Consider the following 19,758-nt stretch of genomic DNA (forward strand, 5'->3'; position numbering starts at 1 on the left):
TTCTCCTGAAACATGTTTTGTGTATGGTTGTGTGGTAAGGTCGTGGTGCCATGGGAGCCCTAGTGACTAGGACAGCTCGTCTTACTGTTGGTATGGTGAAACCTACAATCACCAGTAATCTGACCATAGATTTGATGCAATATAGCACAGGCCTGCAGATATTCGTGAAGTTACCTTAAACCCCTTTTGAGAACAAGGCAGATTATAAAAGGTAAATACATACAGGCATATCTCTCCTCCTTTCTTTCCACGATCTGCGAAAACTAGCTCACTGGAGTTTGTTCATCAGTTTACGCTTGGCATTTTAAAGAGCAGCCTATTGAAAAGTAAGTAAGTGACCCTATGAAGACATAGAAGATTACTGCTTTTTTTTTTTTTTAAGTTGTGAACAGTCCATTAACTTTGAACTTGAAAATCCTGTCGGATCTACCTGGCAGAAAGCCTCTCTGTGAAGGAGCTGGCCTTGCTCGTTAAAGAATGCAGCCTTCCTGTCTGTGTCAGGGATTCAGTTGTGAATTATATTTTGCCCACAAAGTGTAGGTGGCTCTCAGGAGAGGGAGTCAGTAGGGAATTTGTCTGGTTGGAAAATGGGGTTTAGCTTTTAAATTACCTTAGGCTGTATACTTATTGGCTATTTCATTTATTTTTGAAATACTAACAATTGGTTATGGGTTAGCAGAAGCATCTTGTCCACAGAGAATATTTGCGTGAGGATTTTGGAGGACACACTACAGGGCATTTTCTACCATGAGTAAAAAGGGCCTTTTTTCACCCACAAAGAAAAAAAAAATTGTATTGGAAACTTCTACCAGCCACCATTCTCTTTCAGCACTTTGAATATTACCAAGCCCCACAAATCCCAAGATCAGAGTGTTTTTAAAGAGGAGAAAAATAAACTACAAAAAATCCTACTCATTTTCATCCAAGAGAATTGAACGAACTAAAACTTGTCATTTGAGGCTTTTTCTCTATTCCCTCCCGGCGAACTCTTCTTTCATTGATTAATTGCTTTATAAATGACCCAAATGAGTCTCTTCATCTACAAAAAAAAATTATGAACTTTATTTCCTCTGAATATGTTTCAAAATGAGGGCATTAAGGACAACAGATATTCTGCACAACTTTTTTGAACATATAAATCCAGACCAAACTCAATGCCATCTAGTCGATTCCGACTCATAGTGACCCTACAGGACAGAGTAGAGCTGCCCCAAAGGATTTCCAAGGAGTGCCTGGTGGATTCAAACTGCTGACCTTTTGGTTAGCAACCATAACTCTTAACCATTATGCCACCAGGGTTTCCTTTTGAACATATAGGAGCTAAAACAAACAAACAAAAAAAACAAACCCATTGCCGTTAAGTCCATTCCAACTCAGCGATCCTATAGGACAGGGTAGAACTGCCCTGTAGAGTTTCCAAGGAGCAGCTGGTGGATTTGAACAGCCAACCTTTTGGTTAGCAGCCAAGTTCTTAATCACTGTGCCACCAAGGCTACAGATTATTTAACACTCCCATTAGAGTAAAGATGAATGGGAAAAATTTTCTTTTTCCAAGTCCTCTCCCAGCCTCCCTCCCACACAATATCTACTTGGCATCCAGGCTATAGAGACTCGGTGCTTTTCTCATGTATTTCTGGTTGGGGAATACATTGACACAACCCATTGAAAAGCAGGTTGGCAATATGTGTTAAGCCATAAAAAATGTTTATATCCTTTAGTCCACTAATTCCACTTTGAGAAAACTCCCCTAAAGCAATAATCTTATATACAGAAAAATTCATCCACACAAAGATATCATCAAGAGGTTATTTATAATAGCAAAATAATAACAGCAACAACTTACTATCCAGAGGGAAATAATTTTAAAAGATTATTACATATCCACTCAAAGGAATATTTTACAGCCATTAAAACAATTATTGTTACATTGGGACAACTGGATCTCCACATGCAAATGAATGAAGTTGGACCCATACCTCACGACGAATACAAAAATTAACACAGAAAGGATCAATGATCTAACTATAAGAACTAAACCCACTAAAGTTTTAGAAGAAAACATAGGGGTAAAGCTTCAGACTCTCGTATTGGCAATGGATTCTTAGGTACAACAGCAAAAGCATGGGCAACAAAAGAGAAAAACAGGCAAATTGGATTTCATCACAATTAAAAACTTTTGTGTAGAAATAGCTTTATCAAGAAAGTGGAGAGTACAGAAGAGGAGAAAATATATGGGAAACACACACTATCTGATAAGGGTTTAATATAAAAACCCCATTGCCATCGAGTCGCTTCTGACTCATAGTGACCCTATAGGACAGAGTAGAACTGCCCCATAGAGTTTCCAAGGAGCACCTGGCGGATTTGAACTGCCGACCCTTTGGTTAGCAGCCATAGCACGTAACCACTATGCCACCAGGGTTTCCAGGGTTTAATATAGGGACTATATAAAGAATTTGTACAACTCCACAACAAAAAGACAAACAACCAACTTTAAAAAATGGGCAAGGGACTTGGATACTTCTCCAAAGAAGATCTACAAATAGCCAGTAAGCATGTGAAAAGATTTTCTATGACATTAAAAAAAAATAATGTAGGGAAATGCAAATCAAAACCACAGTGAGATACCACTCCACACCCACTAGAATGGGTATTAGAAACATGGAAAATAACAAGTATTAGGATGTGGAGAAATTGGGACCCTTGTGCATTGCTGGTGGGAATATAAAATGGTTCAGCCACTGTGGGAAACGGTTTGGTGGTTCCTCAAAAAGCTAAATGGAATTACCATATGACCCAGCAATTCCACTCCTAGGTAAATACCCAAAAGACTTGAAAGCAGGGACTCAGACAGATACTGTACACCAGTGTCCACTGCAGCCTTATTCACAGCAGCCAAAAAGTGAAAAACTCAAGAGTCGATTAATAGGTAAATAGATAAATAAAACATGCTATATACATACATTTTTTTTTATATACATACAATGAAATATTATCCAGCCATAAAGAGAAACTAAGTTCTGATATATACTACCACATGGATGAACCTTGAAACACGCTGAATGAAATGTCAGACACAAAAGAACAAATATTGCATGGTCCCACTTATATAAAGTATCTAGAATAGGCAAGTGTGTAGAGAAAAATGTTTGTTAGTGAATACCAGGGGCAGGTGGGAGGGAGGTGGAATGGAGGAGCCATTGCTTAGGGGACACTGAGCTTCTGTCAAAGGTGACGGAAAAATCTGGAAGCAGATAATGGTAGTGATGGAACAACTTGATGAACGTAATTCATGTCACTGAATTGTACGTGTAAGAAATGTTGAGATGGCAAATGTTTTGTGACATATATATTTACCACCACAAAAAAATTTCAAAGGGAGAAAATAGGCAGTGTTTGAGGAAGAGAGCCATCAAAATGGTCTTATTGTTACTTAAATAATGATAACGCGGCTCATTACTACGTAATTAGGACGCAGTCTTTCATACGATATTTGGGGTCACCAGTGATTTGCTGAGCAGATTCTTTATATATATATATATATATACACACACACACTTTTTTTTTTCATTGTGCTTTAAGTGAAAGTTTACAAATCGAGTCAGTCTCTCATACACAACCTTATTACACCTTGCTGTATACTCCTGGTTGCTCTCCCCCTAATGAGACAGCACGCTCCTTCCTTCTCCCCACCCTGTGTTTCCGTGTCCATTCAGCCATCTTCTGTCCCCCTTGGCCTTCACATCTTAAGCAGATTCTTTAGTTAGTTATTTCTCACAGTTGGATGTAAAGTAAAACATCAAACATGGGAACATGACGGTGGGAACAAAACCTTACAATGTCAAATGAAAATGGATTATTTCTCTTATTTGATGTCGGAAATATTTCAAGATGTTTCTGTATTTCTTAAAACCTGACAGGACTATAAAGGATGAGGAAAGGCTTAGATAAACAGGAAAGCATCTGCACAGATATAAATGGTCATTATATGATTTGTCTGTTTTAGTCACATTTCATAGTAAGGCTCTGAAAAGGGACTAAGAGACCTAGGGCATACTCTATGCCTTAAAACTGGTGTTCCGAAAGAATGCCAAATCACATCAGCTGTTTTTGCATTTAAGGAATTAGTTCAAGTACAAATGGAGCTGATATTTCCCTTCTCCCTTAAGGGAAGAAAAATAATAAGTACAGTCAGATCGAATGAGGCCAAATGCAAACTGATTTCTGCTTGAATGGAATCTGGATGTTGAGATGATTAAAGCGAGTCGTAGTCTCTGTTTCCTCAAAGATGAGTTTCGCTTATAGGCAACAATTATTGAAAACTATAAGATGTCAAATACAGTTACAGATATATTCAGATTTTTAAGAAAAAGATTGTCTGGCATTTTTTGCTTCTTACAAAAACCTGTGTAACTTTTCTAAATGGTCTTAACATCAGCAGGGTCATATATCACTGTCTGGCTGTGAGGGTGAAGAATTTCCTGTGATCCTTTCTCAGAACACAGTCTTGACGGGGGAAAAGGGAAAAGAGAATGTATTAGGTTTTTTTGGTTGCAAGTGACAGAATCCTATCTCTAATTAGCTAAAGTAAAAAATCAAAGTAAAAACATAAAGGTGGGAGGAAACTCATGTCCACACAAAAATCTGTACCCAAGTGTTCAGAGAAGCTTCGTTTGTAGTAGCTCAAAACTGGAGACAACCCAAATATTCTTCAATGGGTGAGTGGTTAAATTCTGGTACATCCATCCATCCATGGAATACTGATCAGCAATATAAAGGAACGAACTATTGATACATGCAGCCAATTGGATAAATCTCAAGGGAGCTATGCTGATTGAAAAAAGCCAATCCTCAAAGGTTACATACCGTACGATTCCATTTCTATAACATTCTTGAAATAAGATTATAGAGATGGAGAACCAATTAGCAGTTGTCAAAGCTTAGGGAGTGGGGGCCAGAGGGAGGTGGCTGTGGCTACAGAAGGGTAGCAGGGAATCCCCTTGTGAGGGAGCTGCTCTGGGTCTTGACCAGTGGTGGTCACGTGCCTATGTATACGCACGTGATAAAATTGCATAGAACTAAACACACACACATACACAAATAAGTGCACGTAGAACTGGTGAAACTGAGTAGGTCCTGTCGCTTGTGTCAACGTCAGCGTCCTGGTTGTGATATCGTACTGTAGTTGTGCGAGGTGTCACCATTGGGGGAAGCTGGAATGAAGACATACACAGGCTCTGTTTTATTCCTGAAATTGCATATGAAGCCACCATTATTTCAAAGCCAAAAGGTCAAAACAGAACAAAACCCCATAAAGATGGGGTGGAATTTACTGGTGCCCGCAACCTCTACCTGTTGGCCACTGCTTTCTCTTTCTCCATCCCTTGGGCTGCTCTCTGTACCCTTGGGGTGCTGTCTTTGTCATGAGCTGGGCAAGATGGCCAGCAGCAGTCCCAGATCCACGCGCTGTCTGCTTAGCCACCAGAGTGTGAAATAGCAGGCCCTTTGGGTTGTGAACTCATCATAAGCCCTCCTACTTGGCGCTACTCATTTAATATTTAATTCTATTCTGTGGCAGCTTGCTTTGTTTTCTGCTGTTGTTCTTTAATTCTTTTTGTTACTTTTACTGTGTTTTTATCCTTCTTTTCACAACTAGATTGTAGACACCCTGAAGTCAGTGATCCTGTGTTCCATGCCATTGAGTTGATTTTGACTCCCATAGGGTTTCCCAGGTGGTAATCTTTACGGAGCAGATTGCCAGGTCTTTTCTCCCACAAAGCCACTGGGTGAGTTCGAACTGCCAACCTTCCTGTTAGCAGCTGAATACTTAACCATTGTGCCACTAGGGCTCCATAAAATAAAAAAAAACCAAACCCGTTACCATCAAGTCGATTCTGACTCATACCGGTACTATAAAAACCCATTGCCGAGTCGATTCCAACTCATAGTGACCCATAGGACAGAGTAGAACTGCCCCATAGGGTTTCCAAGGAGCAGCTTGTGGACTCAAACTGCTGACCTTTTGATTAGCAGCCAAGCTCTTAACCACTGTGCCACCAAGGCTCTGAGCACTATAGTAAATGTCTTTAGTATCTTCTAGAACCCCCGACATAAGTACATTGCATGTGGCAGGTTTCAGGAAGTATTTGTAGATTTGACTTATTAAGATTTATTTAAACAGAATTTTACACCTTCAAATTACAGCTTAAAGGGTTTTTCTTTTGACTATGCAAAGTAGTGGATCAAGGGATATCATTGCTGATGTCAGAAGAATCTTGGCTGAAAGCAGAGAATACCAGAAAGATTTTAACCTGTGTTTTATCGACTATGCAAAGGCATTCGGCTATGTGGATCATGACAAATTATGGATAACACTATGAAGAGTGAGAATTCCAGAACACTTAACTGTGCTCGAGAGGAACCTGTACATGGACCAAGAGGCAGTCGTTCGGACAGAACAAGGGAATACTGTGTGGTTTAAAGTCAGGAAAAGTGTGCATCAGGGTTGTATCCTTTCACCATACTTATTCAATCTGAATGCTGAGCAAATAATCTGAGAAGCTGGACTACCTGAAGAAGAACGTGACATCAGGATTGGAGGGAAACTCATTAACAACCTGCTGCCTATGCAGATGACACAACCTTGCTTGCTGAAAGTGAAGAGAACTTGAAGTACTTATTGATGAAGATCAAAGACTACAGCCTGCAGTGTGGATTACATCTCAACATAAAGAAAACAAAAATCCTTACAACTGGATCAATAAGCAACATCATGATAAATGGAAAAAAGATTGAAGTTGTCAAGGATTTCATTTTACTTAGATCCACAATCAATGTCCGCAGAAGCAGCAGTGCAGAAATCAAACGACATATTGCATTGGGCAAATATGCTGCAAAAGACCTCTTTAAAGTGTTAAAAAGCAAAGATGTCACTTTAAGGTCTAAGGTGCTCCTGACCCAAGCCAAGGGGTTTTCAATCGCCTCATATGCATGCAAATACTGGACAATGAATAAAGATGACCAAAGAAGAATTTGATGCCTTTGAATTATGGTGTTGGCGAGGAATATTGAATATACATACCACGGACTGCCGGAAGAACAGACAAACCTGTCTTGGAAGAAGTACAACCAACATACTCCTTAGAAGCAAGGATGGCAAGACTTCGTCTTATATACTTTGGACGTGTTATCAGGAGGGACCAGTCTCAGGAAAAGGACATCGTGCTTGGCAAAGTAGAGGGCCAATGAACAAGAGGACCCTCAACGAGATGGATTGACACAGTGGGTGCAACAACGGGGTCAAGCATAACAACTGTGAGGATGGTGCAGGACCGGGCAGTGTTTTGTTCTGTTGTATATAGGGTTGCTATGAGCCAGAACTGACTTGACAGCACGTGACAACAAGTTAGCAGCAGTCCCCAACCATCTGGAACAGTCATGGTTCAGAAAGTTGAATAGAAGAGGATCGCTACTAGTAACTTGCATACAAGTTAAATCATCTGCTCTTTGGTCTTTTTTACTAATTACTCAGCCCAGGCCAGTTAGCACTTTCTACTTTGTTTTCAATATGTAGTGAATTTGATACATCCCTTCTCTAAGCTTTTCCTCAAGGCCCCACCCATTCTGATCTTCCTTGACCTTTCTTATCACTGTTTCCTATACAAACCTTCCCCTCAGGCTTTTTGCCCTGCTAACCCCTGGTGGTGCAGTGGTTAAGTGGTTGGCTGCTAACTGAAAGGCTGGCAGTTCGAATCCACCAGCTACTCTTTGGAAACCCTCTGGGAGAGTTCTATTCTGTCCTATAGGGTTACGATGAATTGGAACAGACTCGGTGGCAATGGGTGGTGGTGAATGGTGCCTCATTCTTTAGGTCTCAGGTCAAACGTACTTCAGAAGCTCTTATCTGCTCTCCCGTAGCATCCTAAGTGTCCCTTTCTGTGCTACTCTACACATTTATCATTATGTTTGTTGTAAGGTGTATATTCCCTGCTACACTGTAGTTCCCATGACAGCAGGAAACACACGTCTAGCTTGTGAGTCAGGACTAAGCTTCCCTGGCAGCAACAGAGACACCAGACAATGGTTTTATAAACAAGATAGCAGTTTATTTCTCTCTTGTATAAAATTCCTGCAGTAGGCATTTCTGGGCTGATGGGCCAGCTCCACAGCATCAATCTTCTTCTACGTGTTGCTCTGCTAATGTGGCTTCCATTCCAGTGGTCCAAGAGAGCTGAGAAGATGGGACCAGCTAGCAGGAAGGAGGGTGAGGAAGCACAAGCTGCCCTCTCCTTAAGTGCGCTTCTTGGCGTTTGCACACATCTCTTCTACCTGCTCCCTATTGGCCAGAGCTTAGTCACGTGGCCACACCTAATTGCTAGGGAGGCTGGGAAATTTAGTGTTTACTCTGGGTAGACATGTGCACGGTTCAAAATGGGACGTTCTAATACTAAGGAATGGGAAAATGAATATTGGGAGATCATAATTTTTTCCAGACACCACTGTATTCCCAACTCCCAGCGCACTGCCTGGCACATGGTATATTAGTTGAATAAAGAAAATGAGTTGGAGACTTGAGATAATTTCATTTACTCTTGTATAGTCATTTTTTCAGTGGTTTCTGTTCTGGGCTGCCCCAGAGTGATACATCTTCTACAGGTACTTCCTGTCTTACAACCGGGTTATGTTCTGACAACGCCATCATAGGTCGGTTCTGACGTAAATCAAATACTTCATTTTTTTTTTTTTTTAAGTTTTCATTATTATTGCCTTTTATTGTCAGTATGTGTATAAATTCCAATCCTTATTTGTCTTTGGGGGTTGGAAATATTACATACGAACTTACAGATGTATTTTAATACATGCATATGTACATAAAAAATACACAAATCATAAAAATTTATTCTGACGATGGAGATTTGGACGACGTTGGCATTTTGTCAGCTGTGGTAGTAACTCCATTTATGGAAGGTTCTGGATCATCACCTGGGAAAGTGGAAAGCATTTCTAGTCAGAAAATCAGTGAGAGTTGTCTGTATTGTCCTTTTTTTTGTTTCCTGAATCTGCCTATCAACTTGAGCAAAGCAGTCAGCATTTGGGTCTGTGTTTTCAAGCAACTGAAGCCCCTGATTAAGTTTAGAAAAAACTTCAGCTAATCCTTTCACTGTAAAAAAAAAATCTTTTAACAATTTCTCTGCTTCCTCTTACTCATTATTTCTTTCTTCCTCAGCATTTCTTTCCTCTTCAAAAGCCATTAAGTCCTGATCTGTCAGTTTCGCTTCTTCGTGATCTATGAGCTGTTCCACACAGCAATATCAAGTTCTAAATTCAGCGTTCTTGCTGCCACATTGTATGTAGTGCATATTACTAACGATAAGATGTACAAAACAAAAACAAAAATGGAGGATCGTAAGCGAGGTTCGTCGTTACTTGGATACGTCGTAAGTCGAGGACTGCCTGTAATTCCTGAGCAACAACCCCCTCTCAGCCCTGGAGAAGAAGCGTGTTCAGTGGGGTGATGCCAGGGCTCACCAAAGGCCTATAATGTTACAACACTATTGCGCATTAGGGGTTGGAACCAAGTCAAGCGTCTTCGTGGTATGACAAAGACCCTGGAGCAGTCCAGAAAAGTCAGTTAAGAATAGTAAGTCAAAGGCTTCTGCCTTTGGTCACGTCCCTCCACCCACCGAGATCACACTTGGCAAGGACAGGCCAGTTGCACCAGGACCTAGTTTGGAATCCTGAAACAAGGCAGCTAGCTCAGCCCTTGCTTAGCACCTCCCCAGCCCTTCACACCTTCCTTTATTCCTCATGGTATCTTTGTTTGGTTGTCTTCACCGGGCTGTGAACTCTTCCTCTGAGGTCAAAGACTGTATTTTATTGGTCTGTATAATCCCTATAGTTAAAAGTTGCCCTCAAGTAGAAACTCAGGTCAGACTTTTCAAAAGAGAAAGGAAGGATATTATCATCTTGTCAGGAGGGTTGAGGTGTAACCATGCCCCAAAGCAGAGAAACAGGTACTGTGAATGGTTTCCTGTCGTTTTTTTCTTGGCAGCAAGACTCCAGAAAGGTGCTTATGCTGTCCTCTCTTGGCACCGAACGGCAGTGGCCTTTGAAAGGTTTAGCTTCAGGAAACCCAGCTGCCAAAACATGGCCCTGACAGAAGCAAGGTTTAAGGAATTGTCCCTTTGATTTGTGTAGGAAGAAGGGTTTATTTAGTGCTGCTGGTGAACCCCGCCGCCTCCCTTTCACACATGTACCATATATGATACTAGACCAAAGCTCTGGATCAACTCAGTGGTCCCTAGTATGTGAGGGAGCAGAATTCTCCACTTCGAGGGAGAGTGGGCACGGTCCAAATGTCCCTCTTTTAAACACTCTCCCATTGAACTGCATCCATTTTTGGACCTACGTTCTGAGCCAGCTTGGCCCACATCCCCCACCTTCTGCTCCCACTCTGCCCACTGAAGCCGTCCTTGGATGGGGTGGAAGCAGGGACTGTGTGGGCTGTGTCCCAACCCTGCAGGATCCTCACAGGGTCACCACTTCTTACTTAGAGCAGTCTCGGCTTTGCCACGGCATTCCTGTGGCTTCCGGAATATGAACTTGGGCCTGCATCCAATTCCCTAATGTTCCCTCTTAGAGATTCCATCTGACACATGTGGGGTGAATAGCTTTCAGTCATTTCTTTCTGCCTGGGCCTTAGTTCATTTGATTCGGATTACCACCCTGTGCAGAAGGCTGCTGGATGGCCCAGGCCCACGTGGGTGCCGCATCGTCCAAGGAGCTCGTGACTTGGAAGCTTGGAAGTAAGAGCCGCGTTAGGCTGGAGGGGAAGAGGCGCAGCCCGCAGCGTTCCTGAGCCTTTCTGCAGATGGCTGTCACAGGCGTGGGATCAATGGTGACACACTCCACATCACCTTTTGCTTTAGCTGCCGATCTGGCTTGAGGGTACTGCAGTATTATGGCCAAACCGAGGTGAGTTTGCACAGACCGTTCCTCCCCACATCTCACGTCCTTTCTCCCCCTTTGTTTTCATGGTGGCACGAAGTCCTCCAATGTGAGTGCCAAGTTCACCACCTACAGGTAGCTGCCTCCTGATACGATCTCTGTCACGCACATGCATCGATTGGAAAACAGCTGTTTTCACCTCTCTGCCATCAGTAGTAAAATTATGAGGTCCATCCGTCCCTTGATTATCAGACTTGTGCTTGTCTGTTAATAACAGACTCCAGTCATGGTGGAGTAATTGAGAATGGCGGTGCTAATTATGTTCCTGTGACTCCGGCAGAGTAAGCAGGAGAAAGCCTGCTTGTCAGACCCGTGGAGGGTCTGCAGTCTGGGGTGCTCTTTCCGCCAAACCCACTGGGCTAATTTGTGACCCAGCCTTGCCTGTTGTCAGAATATCACAGGACACATTTCTCAGTTCCAACCTCGTTGTTGTTGTTAGCTGCTGTCAAGTCAGGCCCCGACTCATGGTGACCCCATGCACAACGGATTGAAATGCCACCCAGTCCTGTGCCATCCTCATGGGTCAGTTACAGATTGGACCTTGTGATCCATAGCGTTTTGGTTTTTTTTAACTTTTTTTTTTATTGTGCTTTAAGTGAAAGTTTACATATCAAGTCAGTCTCTCATATAAAAACTTATACACACCTTGCTATGTACTCTCGCCTTGCAGCTAGCTCTCCCCTTAATGAGACAGCACATTCCTCCTCTCTACCCTGTATTCCCCATGTCCATTCATTCAACCAGCTCCTGCCCCCATCTGCCTTCTCATCTCGCCTGCAGACAGAAGCTGCTTGAGCCAAGAAGCTCACTCCTCACCAGTATCATTTTCTGTCTTATAGTCCAGTCCAAGCCCTGTCTGAAGAGTTGGCTTTGGGAATGGTTCCAGTTTTGGGCTAACAGAAGGTCGGGGGACCATAACCTCTGTAGTCCCTCCAGTCTCAGTCAGACTATTAAGTCTGGTCTTTTTACGTGAGTTTGAGGTCTGCATCCCACTGTTCTCCTGCTCCCTCGGGGGTTCTCTATTTTATTCCCTGTCAGGGCAGTCATCGGTGGTAGCTGGGCACCGTCAGGTTCTTCCAGTCTCAGACCGGTGTAGTCTCTGGTTTATGTGGCCCTTTCTGTCTCTTGGGGATCCATAAGGTTTTCATTGGCCGATTTTCGGAAGTAGATCACCAGGCCTTTTTTCCTAGTTTCTTTTAGTCCAGCAGCTCCACTGAAATCTGCTCAGCATCCACTAATTTTATCTGTTTTCACTACCTCCTTCCTTCCTTTAAGGAGCCCTCATGGTGCAGTGGTTAAAGCGATCAGCTGCTAACCGAAAGGTCCACAGTTTGACACCCCCAGCGGCTCCTCGGGGGAAAGACGTGGCAGTCTGCTTCCGTAGAGATTTACAGCCTCGGAAACCCCATGGGGTCGCTACGAGTTGGAATTGACTCTATGGCAGTGGGTTTGGGTTTGTTCCTTTACCCAATTTCCGTATTCATTTACCTATACCGTTAAATAAAAACGTTTTCAGATTTTCAGAGCACTCATGTTCATTGTAGAAAATGCAGATAAAACAAAACAAACCAAACCCACTGCCGTCAAGTCGATTCCGACTCGTAGCGACCCTACAGGACAGAGTAGAACTGCCCCATACAGTTTACAGGGAGCGCCTGGTGGATTCAAACTGCCAGCCTTTTGGTTAGTAGCTGTAGGTCTTAACCACTATGCAGGGTTTCAAAAAAAATGCGGGTAAGCAAAAGAAAATATATTGTTTTCTTTTAATTCAACATACCAAGCCCCCCCCCTCCCCAAAGCTATTCGGGAACACCCTGGGACAGTTCCATTCCAAGCCGTTTTATGTACATTTTTTAAACTCTCATTTTTCACCTAATTGGTATTTGGAAACAGCTTTTAATGTCCTTAAAAATTCCACAAACGCTGGATGGCTGGATAGCTGAATCACAATTTTTTCATCCGACACATGTCATCAGTCAGAACCAGTGTTACAGTGAATGTCTACGTGGCTAAGTATTTGCATATGTTCTTAGTTATAAGGTGAATTCCTGAAAGTGAAATTGCTGGGTCAAAATAATAAATATACATTGTTTTTTTAACTTTCTATGATGAAAACTTAAACACATACATATATAGGTTATTCTGGGTTATATTGAACTCCCATGTAACAATTATCAACATCTGGCCAATGTTTTTCCATCTATCCACCCACCCGCTTCCCCCAAATCCTGTATGATTTCTAAGCAGATCTAAGACATCACACCAGAAAGGCTTATTTCTGGGTTTTGCCCTGGCCCATCTCTGAGGAAAGGCGCTCTTGCTATTTGAAAATGGGAGAGGAAAATGTGAATTACTAGGAAAAAAGAAACAGGTTAACACCATGTCAACATTATGCAGCATGGCATTGGGCTGTTGCCATTTTCCCTGTCGCATCTGAGCTCAGATTTGTCTCTTGGAGTCCAGCACCAATCCTGTCACCGTCTCCTTTCTTCTTTCTCTCCCTCTGGATAGGTATACACGTTTTTAAGCTGTTCATAGCGTGTCGGATTGCCCTCTGGACAGACAGATCAATTTTACACTCCTGCCAGCATTGTGTTGAGAGTACTCCTGGTGGTTGTTCGAGTTTTCTTTCTTCTTTCCTTCCCTCCCTCTCTCTTTCCTTCCTTTTGTTAATTTTCTAGACAAAAAGAAAAGAAAGAGAAAGTTTATTATTGTTTTAATTAGAATTTATTTGATCGATGAGGTTAAATACCCCCCTCCCCGTCCGCTCTTTGAACGTTTGTATTTCCCTGCATGAATAGTCTTTTGCTATTTTTTCTATTGAGTGTTTGTCTTTTTAAAATTGTGTTCATCCATCTGTGTTAATCTCGTGGCGTTGTACTCCTACCGGTGAATTGCTGTGAATATTTTCTCGAGCCAAGATAACATGTAGTGCATTTTCATGACAGGACGAGGAGTGTTTTATAAAGCTAACACCTCAGAGCAGAAAGTCACTGTGAACAGTCTGGGGACAGATTGGGGACAGGTGTGCCGACGTGAGGAGGGTCCTGAGTGTGTGTGGGGGTCTGGGGTGCGGGCAAGCCTGGCAGGGACAAGGGGAGACTTTGCCAGGCCGCTTCCTTTCCTTGTGTCTCCGTGTTGTCACACGAGGCGGGAACAGCAAGGTTCTTTCATGTCATAGTGCGTTGTCCCAGGCCACAGCTTTACAAGATCTTCCCGGCCCCAATCCTGGGATTTTCCTACCATATCACACTGACTCAGATGCTTATTTATGAAAGGCAAAAAGAAGTATTAGCATATATAAAATATTATTAATAATGAAACACTCTCATCCAGAGAGTATGGCCCCTTGGCGCCATTTTAAATCAGTACTGAACTCACTCCTGAAGTTCACCCTTCAGCCAAAGATTAGGGAGGTCTGTAGCGCCAACAATCACACACGTGAGGAACGTGCTTCCTGGTTCAGTCATGTATACGAGACCAATGGGCTTACCCACCTGAAAGCAAAGACGAGAAGGTAGGAAGGGCCAGGAAAACTAGATGAATGGAAATGCAGAACCCCGGGATGGAGAAGAGGAGAGTGTTGACACACGGTGGGATTGGCAACCGATGTCACAAAGCAATTTGTGTCTTGTTTAATGAGAAACTTATTTGTTCTGTAAACTTTTCACCTAAAGCCCCATAAAAAAAATCAATAAAATAATGAAACGTTTTCTTTCTTTTTTTCTTTTTGAATTTTCTATAGCACGAAGGCCCAGGCCCAGGTCATTATGACTTGAAAATACCCCCGACGAGTTCTATTACTTCTTGCTTTCAGTCCAAAGTCCCTCGGTTCTTGCCTTCCCGTTCAGTAAGTATTCTAAAAGACAGACACCCCCAGAGGTACGGTTCTGGCTGTAGGTTTTGTGGTTGTGTGTGGGGGACGGGGGTGTGGGGGTGAGACTAGCGACGGGGTGGAGGGCGGCAGTTATAGTTACAGACAGTCCTAGTAAAAGCAACGTCTTGTTAAGGCAGTGTGGAGTTAAAACATCTGGCAAGCCCTCAGCAGGCTCCGAGTGACTCCAGGCCCAAAGGCCATGGCTGAGTTATGAGTCCAGTTGAGAATAGCCTGCACAGTATTTGGCCATCAGTGATGGGATCTGGCTGCTTTAATGAACTGAAGCAAGCAGAGGGCAGGAGCTGCCCTTCTTTTTGTGTGTGGATTCTGGGAACCCAAGGAAGCAAAAAGTCGGAGTGGAGACATTTAATATGGAACCAAAGGGGACCATTGAACCAGGAGCCATCACCCTGCCGCCGAGGACTTGGAACAAAGAGGAGCCTCAAATCCACAAAGAAGGTGGATTCTGGGAGCGTGCAGAAAGCCTCAGAGACCTAGAGAAGACCAAGAAAGATTGCAAAAGCATCACATGGAGCTTCTGAGCAGTGGCTATTTTTTTTTTTTAATACCAAAAGGCAATGTTAATCCCCATGGCCTTGTTGTCCCAGCCCGCACCCCAGTCTGAGAGTCCCCAAGACCTGCTGGTATGTGGACTCATTTGAGTGGTTAGGGAGACATAAATACTACAGATTCTGTCTGTAAGAAAATGGGCCCACCTGCGGGGGGCGGGCGGGATGAGAGGTGGGAGGGAAGTTTGGGGCAGTGGGTAGAAGAGGGCCTGCAAATCACTGCCCCAGCCCCTCTTGGTGCCCGGGCCATTTCCTGCAGAGTCTGCAGTGTTGGGGTTGGGGGTAGTGTGGCCTTTGTCTAGAGGAATACTGAGGAGACCCTGCCAGGAAAATGAAAGGTAAGTCAACAGTGACAGGCTAGTGGATCCCTTAAGCAGGTCCTCACAGCTTGATGGCATCACCATGGTCCCAAAACAGCTTTTTGCCAGAGCCCACAGGGATCACCATTCTCAGGAGGACTGACTCATGCTAATCAAACTCCCAGGAAACTGATAGAGAAGCCAGAAGGTCTAGTATTACTTGATAAGGGTCCCTCGAGGGGGCCTGGCGCCTAGGTCTCCTGTCTGTGGAGTCTCTCTCTGATAGGAAAACCTTCATGGAAGCCAAGGACGACTAGAAGGTGGCTTGGTGATGGTGAAATTGGGGCTGAGATGCTGAGCTGGATGTTGTCAACCAGCAGCTTCCCTGAGGGGTGGCCTGGCAGGGTCCAGAACAGCTGAACCTCATCTTCTGTGCGCTCGTCTTCCGGGACCCCCCGCCGTGTGCCCACTCCTCATTAATAGTCTAAAGGCTACAGCTTCCTTTGACGGTCGGCCAGGTCTTGATTAGATTTCCACGCTGCTCTTCAGCTTTTGGCAAGGGAAACATCCTGACATTGAAGGCGCCTTCTGCAGGCAGCTGACCTCATCCTGTCTGAGCGGACAGTCTGTCCGCTCGCAGGGTAATCCTGTTTCCACTCTCTCTGTCTCCTGAAGAGATAACAAACTGCAAGGAAGCATGGAAATGACAAGTAGGTAATAATGGTGGATAATAACAGTACTGTGTGCTGCTGACCTGGTCTAGTGCTATCTGTCTGGTCTAGTGCTGTCTGTCCCAGAGTGGAGGGACTCCAGTGAGCCTCATACCCACCTCTGAGGCAGCTACTCCTAGGCACATTGGGTGGTGAGGCGCAGGAAGCACATGGCCCAGGGACACACAGAGCCAGTGGGGGTGGGACTGGGACTTAAACTCAGGCCTGTTGGGCTCTAAAGCTCTTTTCCTTCACCACTACTCTGTACTACTACAGATTCAAAATAAAAAGCCCTTTGAGTTCTGAGAGTATGTACGAGCACCCCAGCACGGTATCCACTGACTTCAGACCCTGAAGTCTTAGCTTATGAGTCTATGACAATGACGTTCATCTGCAATTTATCATGGCAAAAGAGAAGCTTTGTTTAAATATCGGTCAAAGTAACTTTTTCAGGACGTGACTTTTAAAAATTAGAACTCTTAGATCCCTTGAGAATACTTTTGACTCTGGGGTCCACAGACCCTGGTTGAAAAACACCTTGTTTTATCATACAGGTCAGCGATTGAAACCCATGGGAGTATGAGAGGCAGTTTGGGCTTGAGGGTGAGACCACCCAGGTTCAGAATTCATTCTCTCCATCCACTTACTGACAGACTGGGGTAACTAGAGAGGGGGAGCGATGGCATCCTGGGGATGAGAACTGCCTGGGCAGAGTGCCCTTTGGGAGACAGCATGCCTTGAGGCGTAGGCAAGGTGCGACCCTGCCTCCACCAGCAGGTCCTAGGTGGTCATAGGTTTGTCCTCCCTTCTCTCAGCATCTCCTCAGCCTTGCCGAGCACCCTAGGTGGAAGCAGGACTCATCTCCAGGACTTGCTCCAATTCAAGGGTCCACTAGGCCTCAGCCAGGCTGGGACGGCCCTTGTGTCCCTCCATGGGGACTTCGTCAGCCACATCTAAGCCAGCAACCACGGGCCAGGCACAGAGGATCTGGGCTTTTGGGGTCACTCTCTCATCAGTCCTTGATTTCTGTTCTGTTTTCAGAAAACCCCAGGCCCAGGAGCATACGCGTCTTCAGCACAATTCCCAAAGCAGTCCCCAACCGTAGCCAGAATGGGCCGAGAACACAGCCTTTTCTTCAACAACACGATTGGCTTTTAAAATAAAGCAATCTTGGCACCAAACTACTTTGAGTTTTAGCAAGTTCTTATGTTTAAAAATCTGTATTTTGTTTATTCTTCAGAGGGGGCAGGAGGTTGACCACAGAACATGATCTATTGCCCAGGGTGACCATATAGCCCACTTGTCTGAGATAGTCCCAGTGTATCACCAATTCACTTGCAAACGTGTCCTGGTTTGAATAATATATTATGTACTCACTTTGCTTATTAATACTAAAAAACCAAACCAGTTGACATAGCGGCCCTATAGGACACAGTAGAACTGCCCCATAGGGTTTCCAAGGAGTGCCTGGTGGATTGGAACTGCCTACCTTTTGATTAGCAGCCATAGTTCTTAACCCTTATGCCACCTTGCTTATTATGAAGGTTGTATTCTGAGAGACTGTACCCCTGGGCTGCCTACATTGTGCAGCTGTGGGCTGTCTGCCCAGCAAAGCTCATCACTTGCTGTATCTTTACTGTCTTAGGGTTGTGATACCTCATAGCCCTCATGAGGGCTTCCTTGGGTGGTCAGCATTAAACTAAGGCCAAGCTGAATGAGACAGGATCGAAAAAGGTTCTCCTTCTCTCAACTTCTGGAAAAGAACAGTGTTCATTTGAGTATTGTGGTTTCAAGTCAACATAAATATGTTGAGTACCTGCTGTGTGCTAGGTGCTGGGTGGTGTTGGGGAGTGGGGCCACAAAGTGCAGATGAATAAAGCCTGTGACTGAGTTTGGGGAGTGCTGTAGGGGAGACACAGCCAGAAAGGTAGTTTGGGACCTGGCTCAGGAAAGGCTTCGGAAGCTGTGTCAAGAAGCTTCTACTGATCTCCTTGTGTGTGAAGCTCAGGGGCTACACCCACGTGGATGACAGCTTAAACGGAGAGACAGACTCTAGTCTCAGGAAGCTGCCGTATCACTGTGCTGAGTACACAGAGGAGATATTCTGATGATGAAGGCGGCAGGCGTTCCAAGGAAGGAGAAGAGGAGGCCTGAGCTGTGATGGGTGGCCACACGCTGGAGGGAAGCTTGGGCAGTACCCAGGGGACCAGAAGGCCGAGACAGGCAGAGAGGAGAGGGTCAAGGGCAAGGGACCCTGTCTTGGTCATCTAGTTCTGCTATAACAGAAATATCACAAGTGGATGGCTCTAACAAAGACAAATTTATTTCTTCACAGTAAGTTAGGTCAAAAGTCCAAACTCAGGACATCAGCTCCAGAGGAAGGCTTTCTCTCTCTGTCAGCTCTGGAGGAAGGTCCTTGTCATCCATCTTCCCTTGATCTGGGAGCATCTCAGTGCAGGGACCTTAGGTCCAAAGGACACGCTCTGCTCCTGGTGCTGCTTTCTTGGTGGTATGAGGTCCCCCCTCTGCTCACTTCCCTTTCCTTTTTATCTCTTGAGAGATAAAAGGTGGTGCAGGCCACACCCCAGAGAAAGGATCAGGGATGTGGCCCTAATCCTCTTTAGCATAAAATTACAATCACAAAATGGAGGACAACCACACAATACTGGGAATTATGGCCTAACCAAGTCAACACATTATTTTGAGGGGACACAATTAAATCCATGACAGACCCCACCTGGGCAAAGGCCAAAGGCAAAAATAAGCTTTTACTGAAGGAGAATAGAGGAAGCCTGGCCCAACTAGTGTGGAGGGTGTGGGTGACGGTGGGTGGGGAGAGGCTGGTGGGAGCAGGGTCCATGTACAGAGGCCTTGCTCCCTGAGAGGCCACTCTGCCCATAGACTTATAGCTGGACAGACCCTGTGTACGGCGGCCAGTGTCTCAGCCAAAGCCGGAAGTTTCCAGAGTCATTAATAAATATTTAGAAGGAGTCTTTTTTTTTTTTTTCTTAAAGGAATTTTTAAAACCTGCTTACATTTAGTTACATTTTAAAAGGAGAAAAAGCAACTCTCTTTTCTAGACTATTAAAAAAAAAAATTAGCCCCTGTAAAATAGGTATTGGGGGGCAAGGAAGCGGTGGAGATCGTCTCACTGAATTTATGCAAGTTTCACGTTTGTGCAAGAAACTCCCTGCATGGCATTCCTTTGGGGCAGGAAACGGGTGCTTGGAAGATCCCATCTGTGTCTCAGGTAGGCATTTCTTGTCCCACTTTGATCAGATGGTTGCAGGGGCAAA

At 44.3% G+C, this 19,758-nt stretch overlaps 1 protein-coding gene across 1 annotated transcript in view; it reads left to right on the plus strand.

The window, feature by feature from the left end:
• STPG4 (sperm-tail PG-rich repeat containing 4) overlaps positions 1-17,625 on the plus strand; it is a 48,567-nt gene extending 30,942 nt beyond the window's left edge. Inside the window, 3 exon segments of the mRNA XM_023557173.2 lie at positions 14,753-14,857; positions 17,504-17,603; positions 17,606-17,625. Of these exon segments, the coding sequence (XP_023412941.2) occupies positions 14,753-14,857; positions 17,504-17,603; positions 17,606-17,625 (225 nt within the window).
• The last annotated feature ends 2,133 nt before the right edge of the window (positions 17,626-19,758 follow it).

This window comes from Loxodonta africana, chromosome 26, assembly GCF_030014295.1.
Source record: "Loxodonta africana isolate mLoxAfr1 chromosome 26, mLoxAfr1.hap2, whole genome shotgun sequence".
Classification (NCBI taxonomy): domain Eukaryota; kingdom Metazoa; phylum Chordata; class Mammalia; order Proboscidea; family Elephantidae; genus Loxodonta; species Loxodonta africana.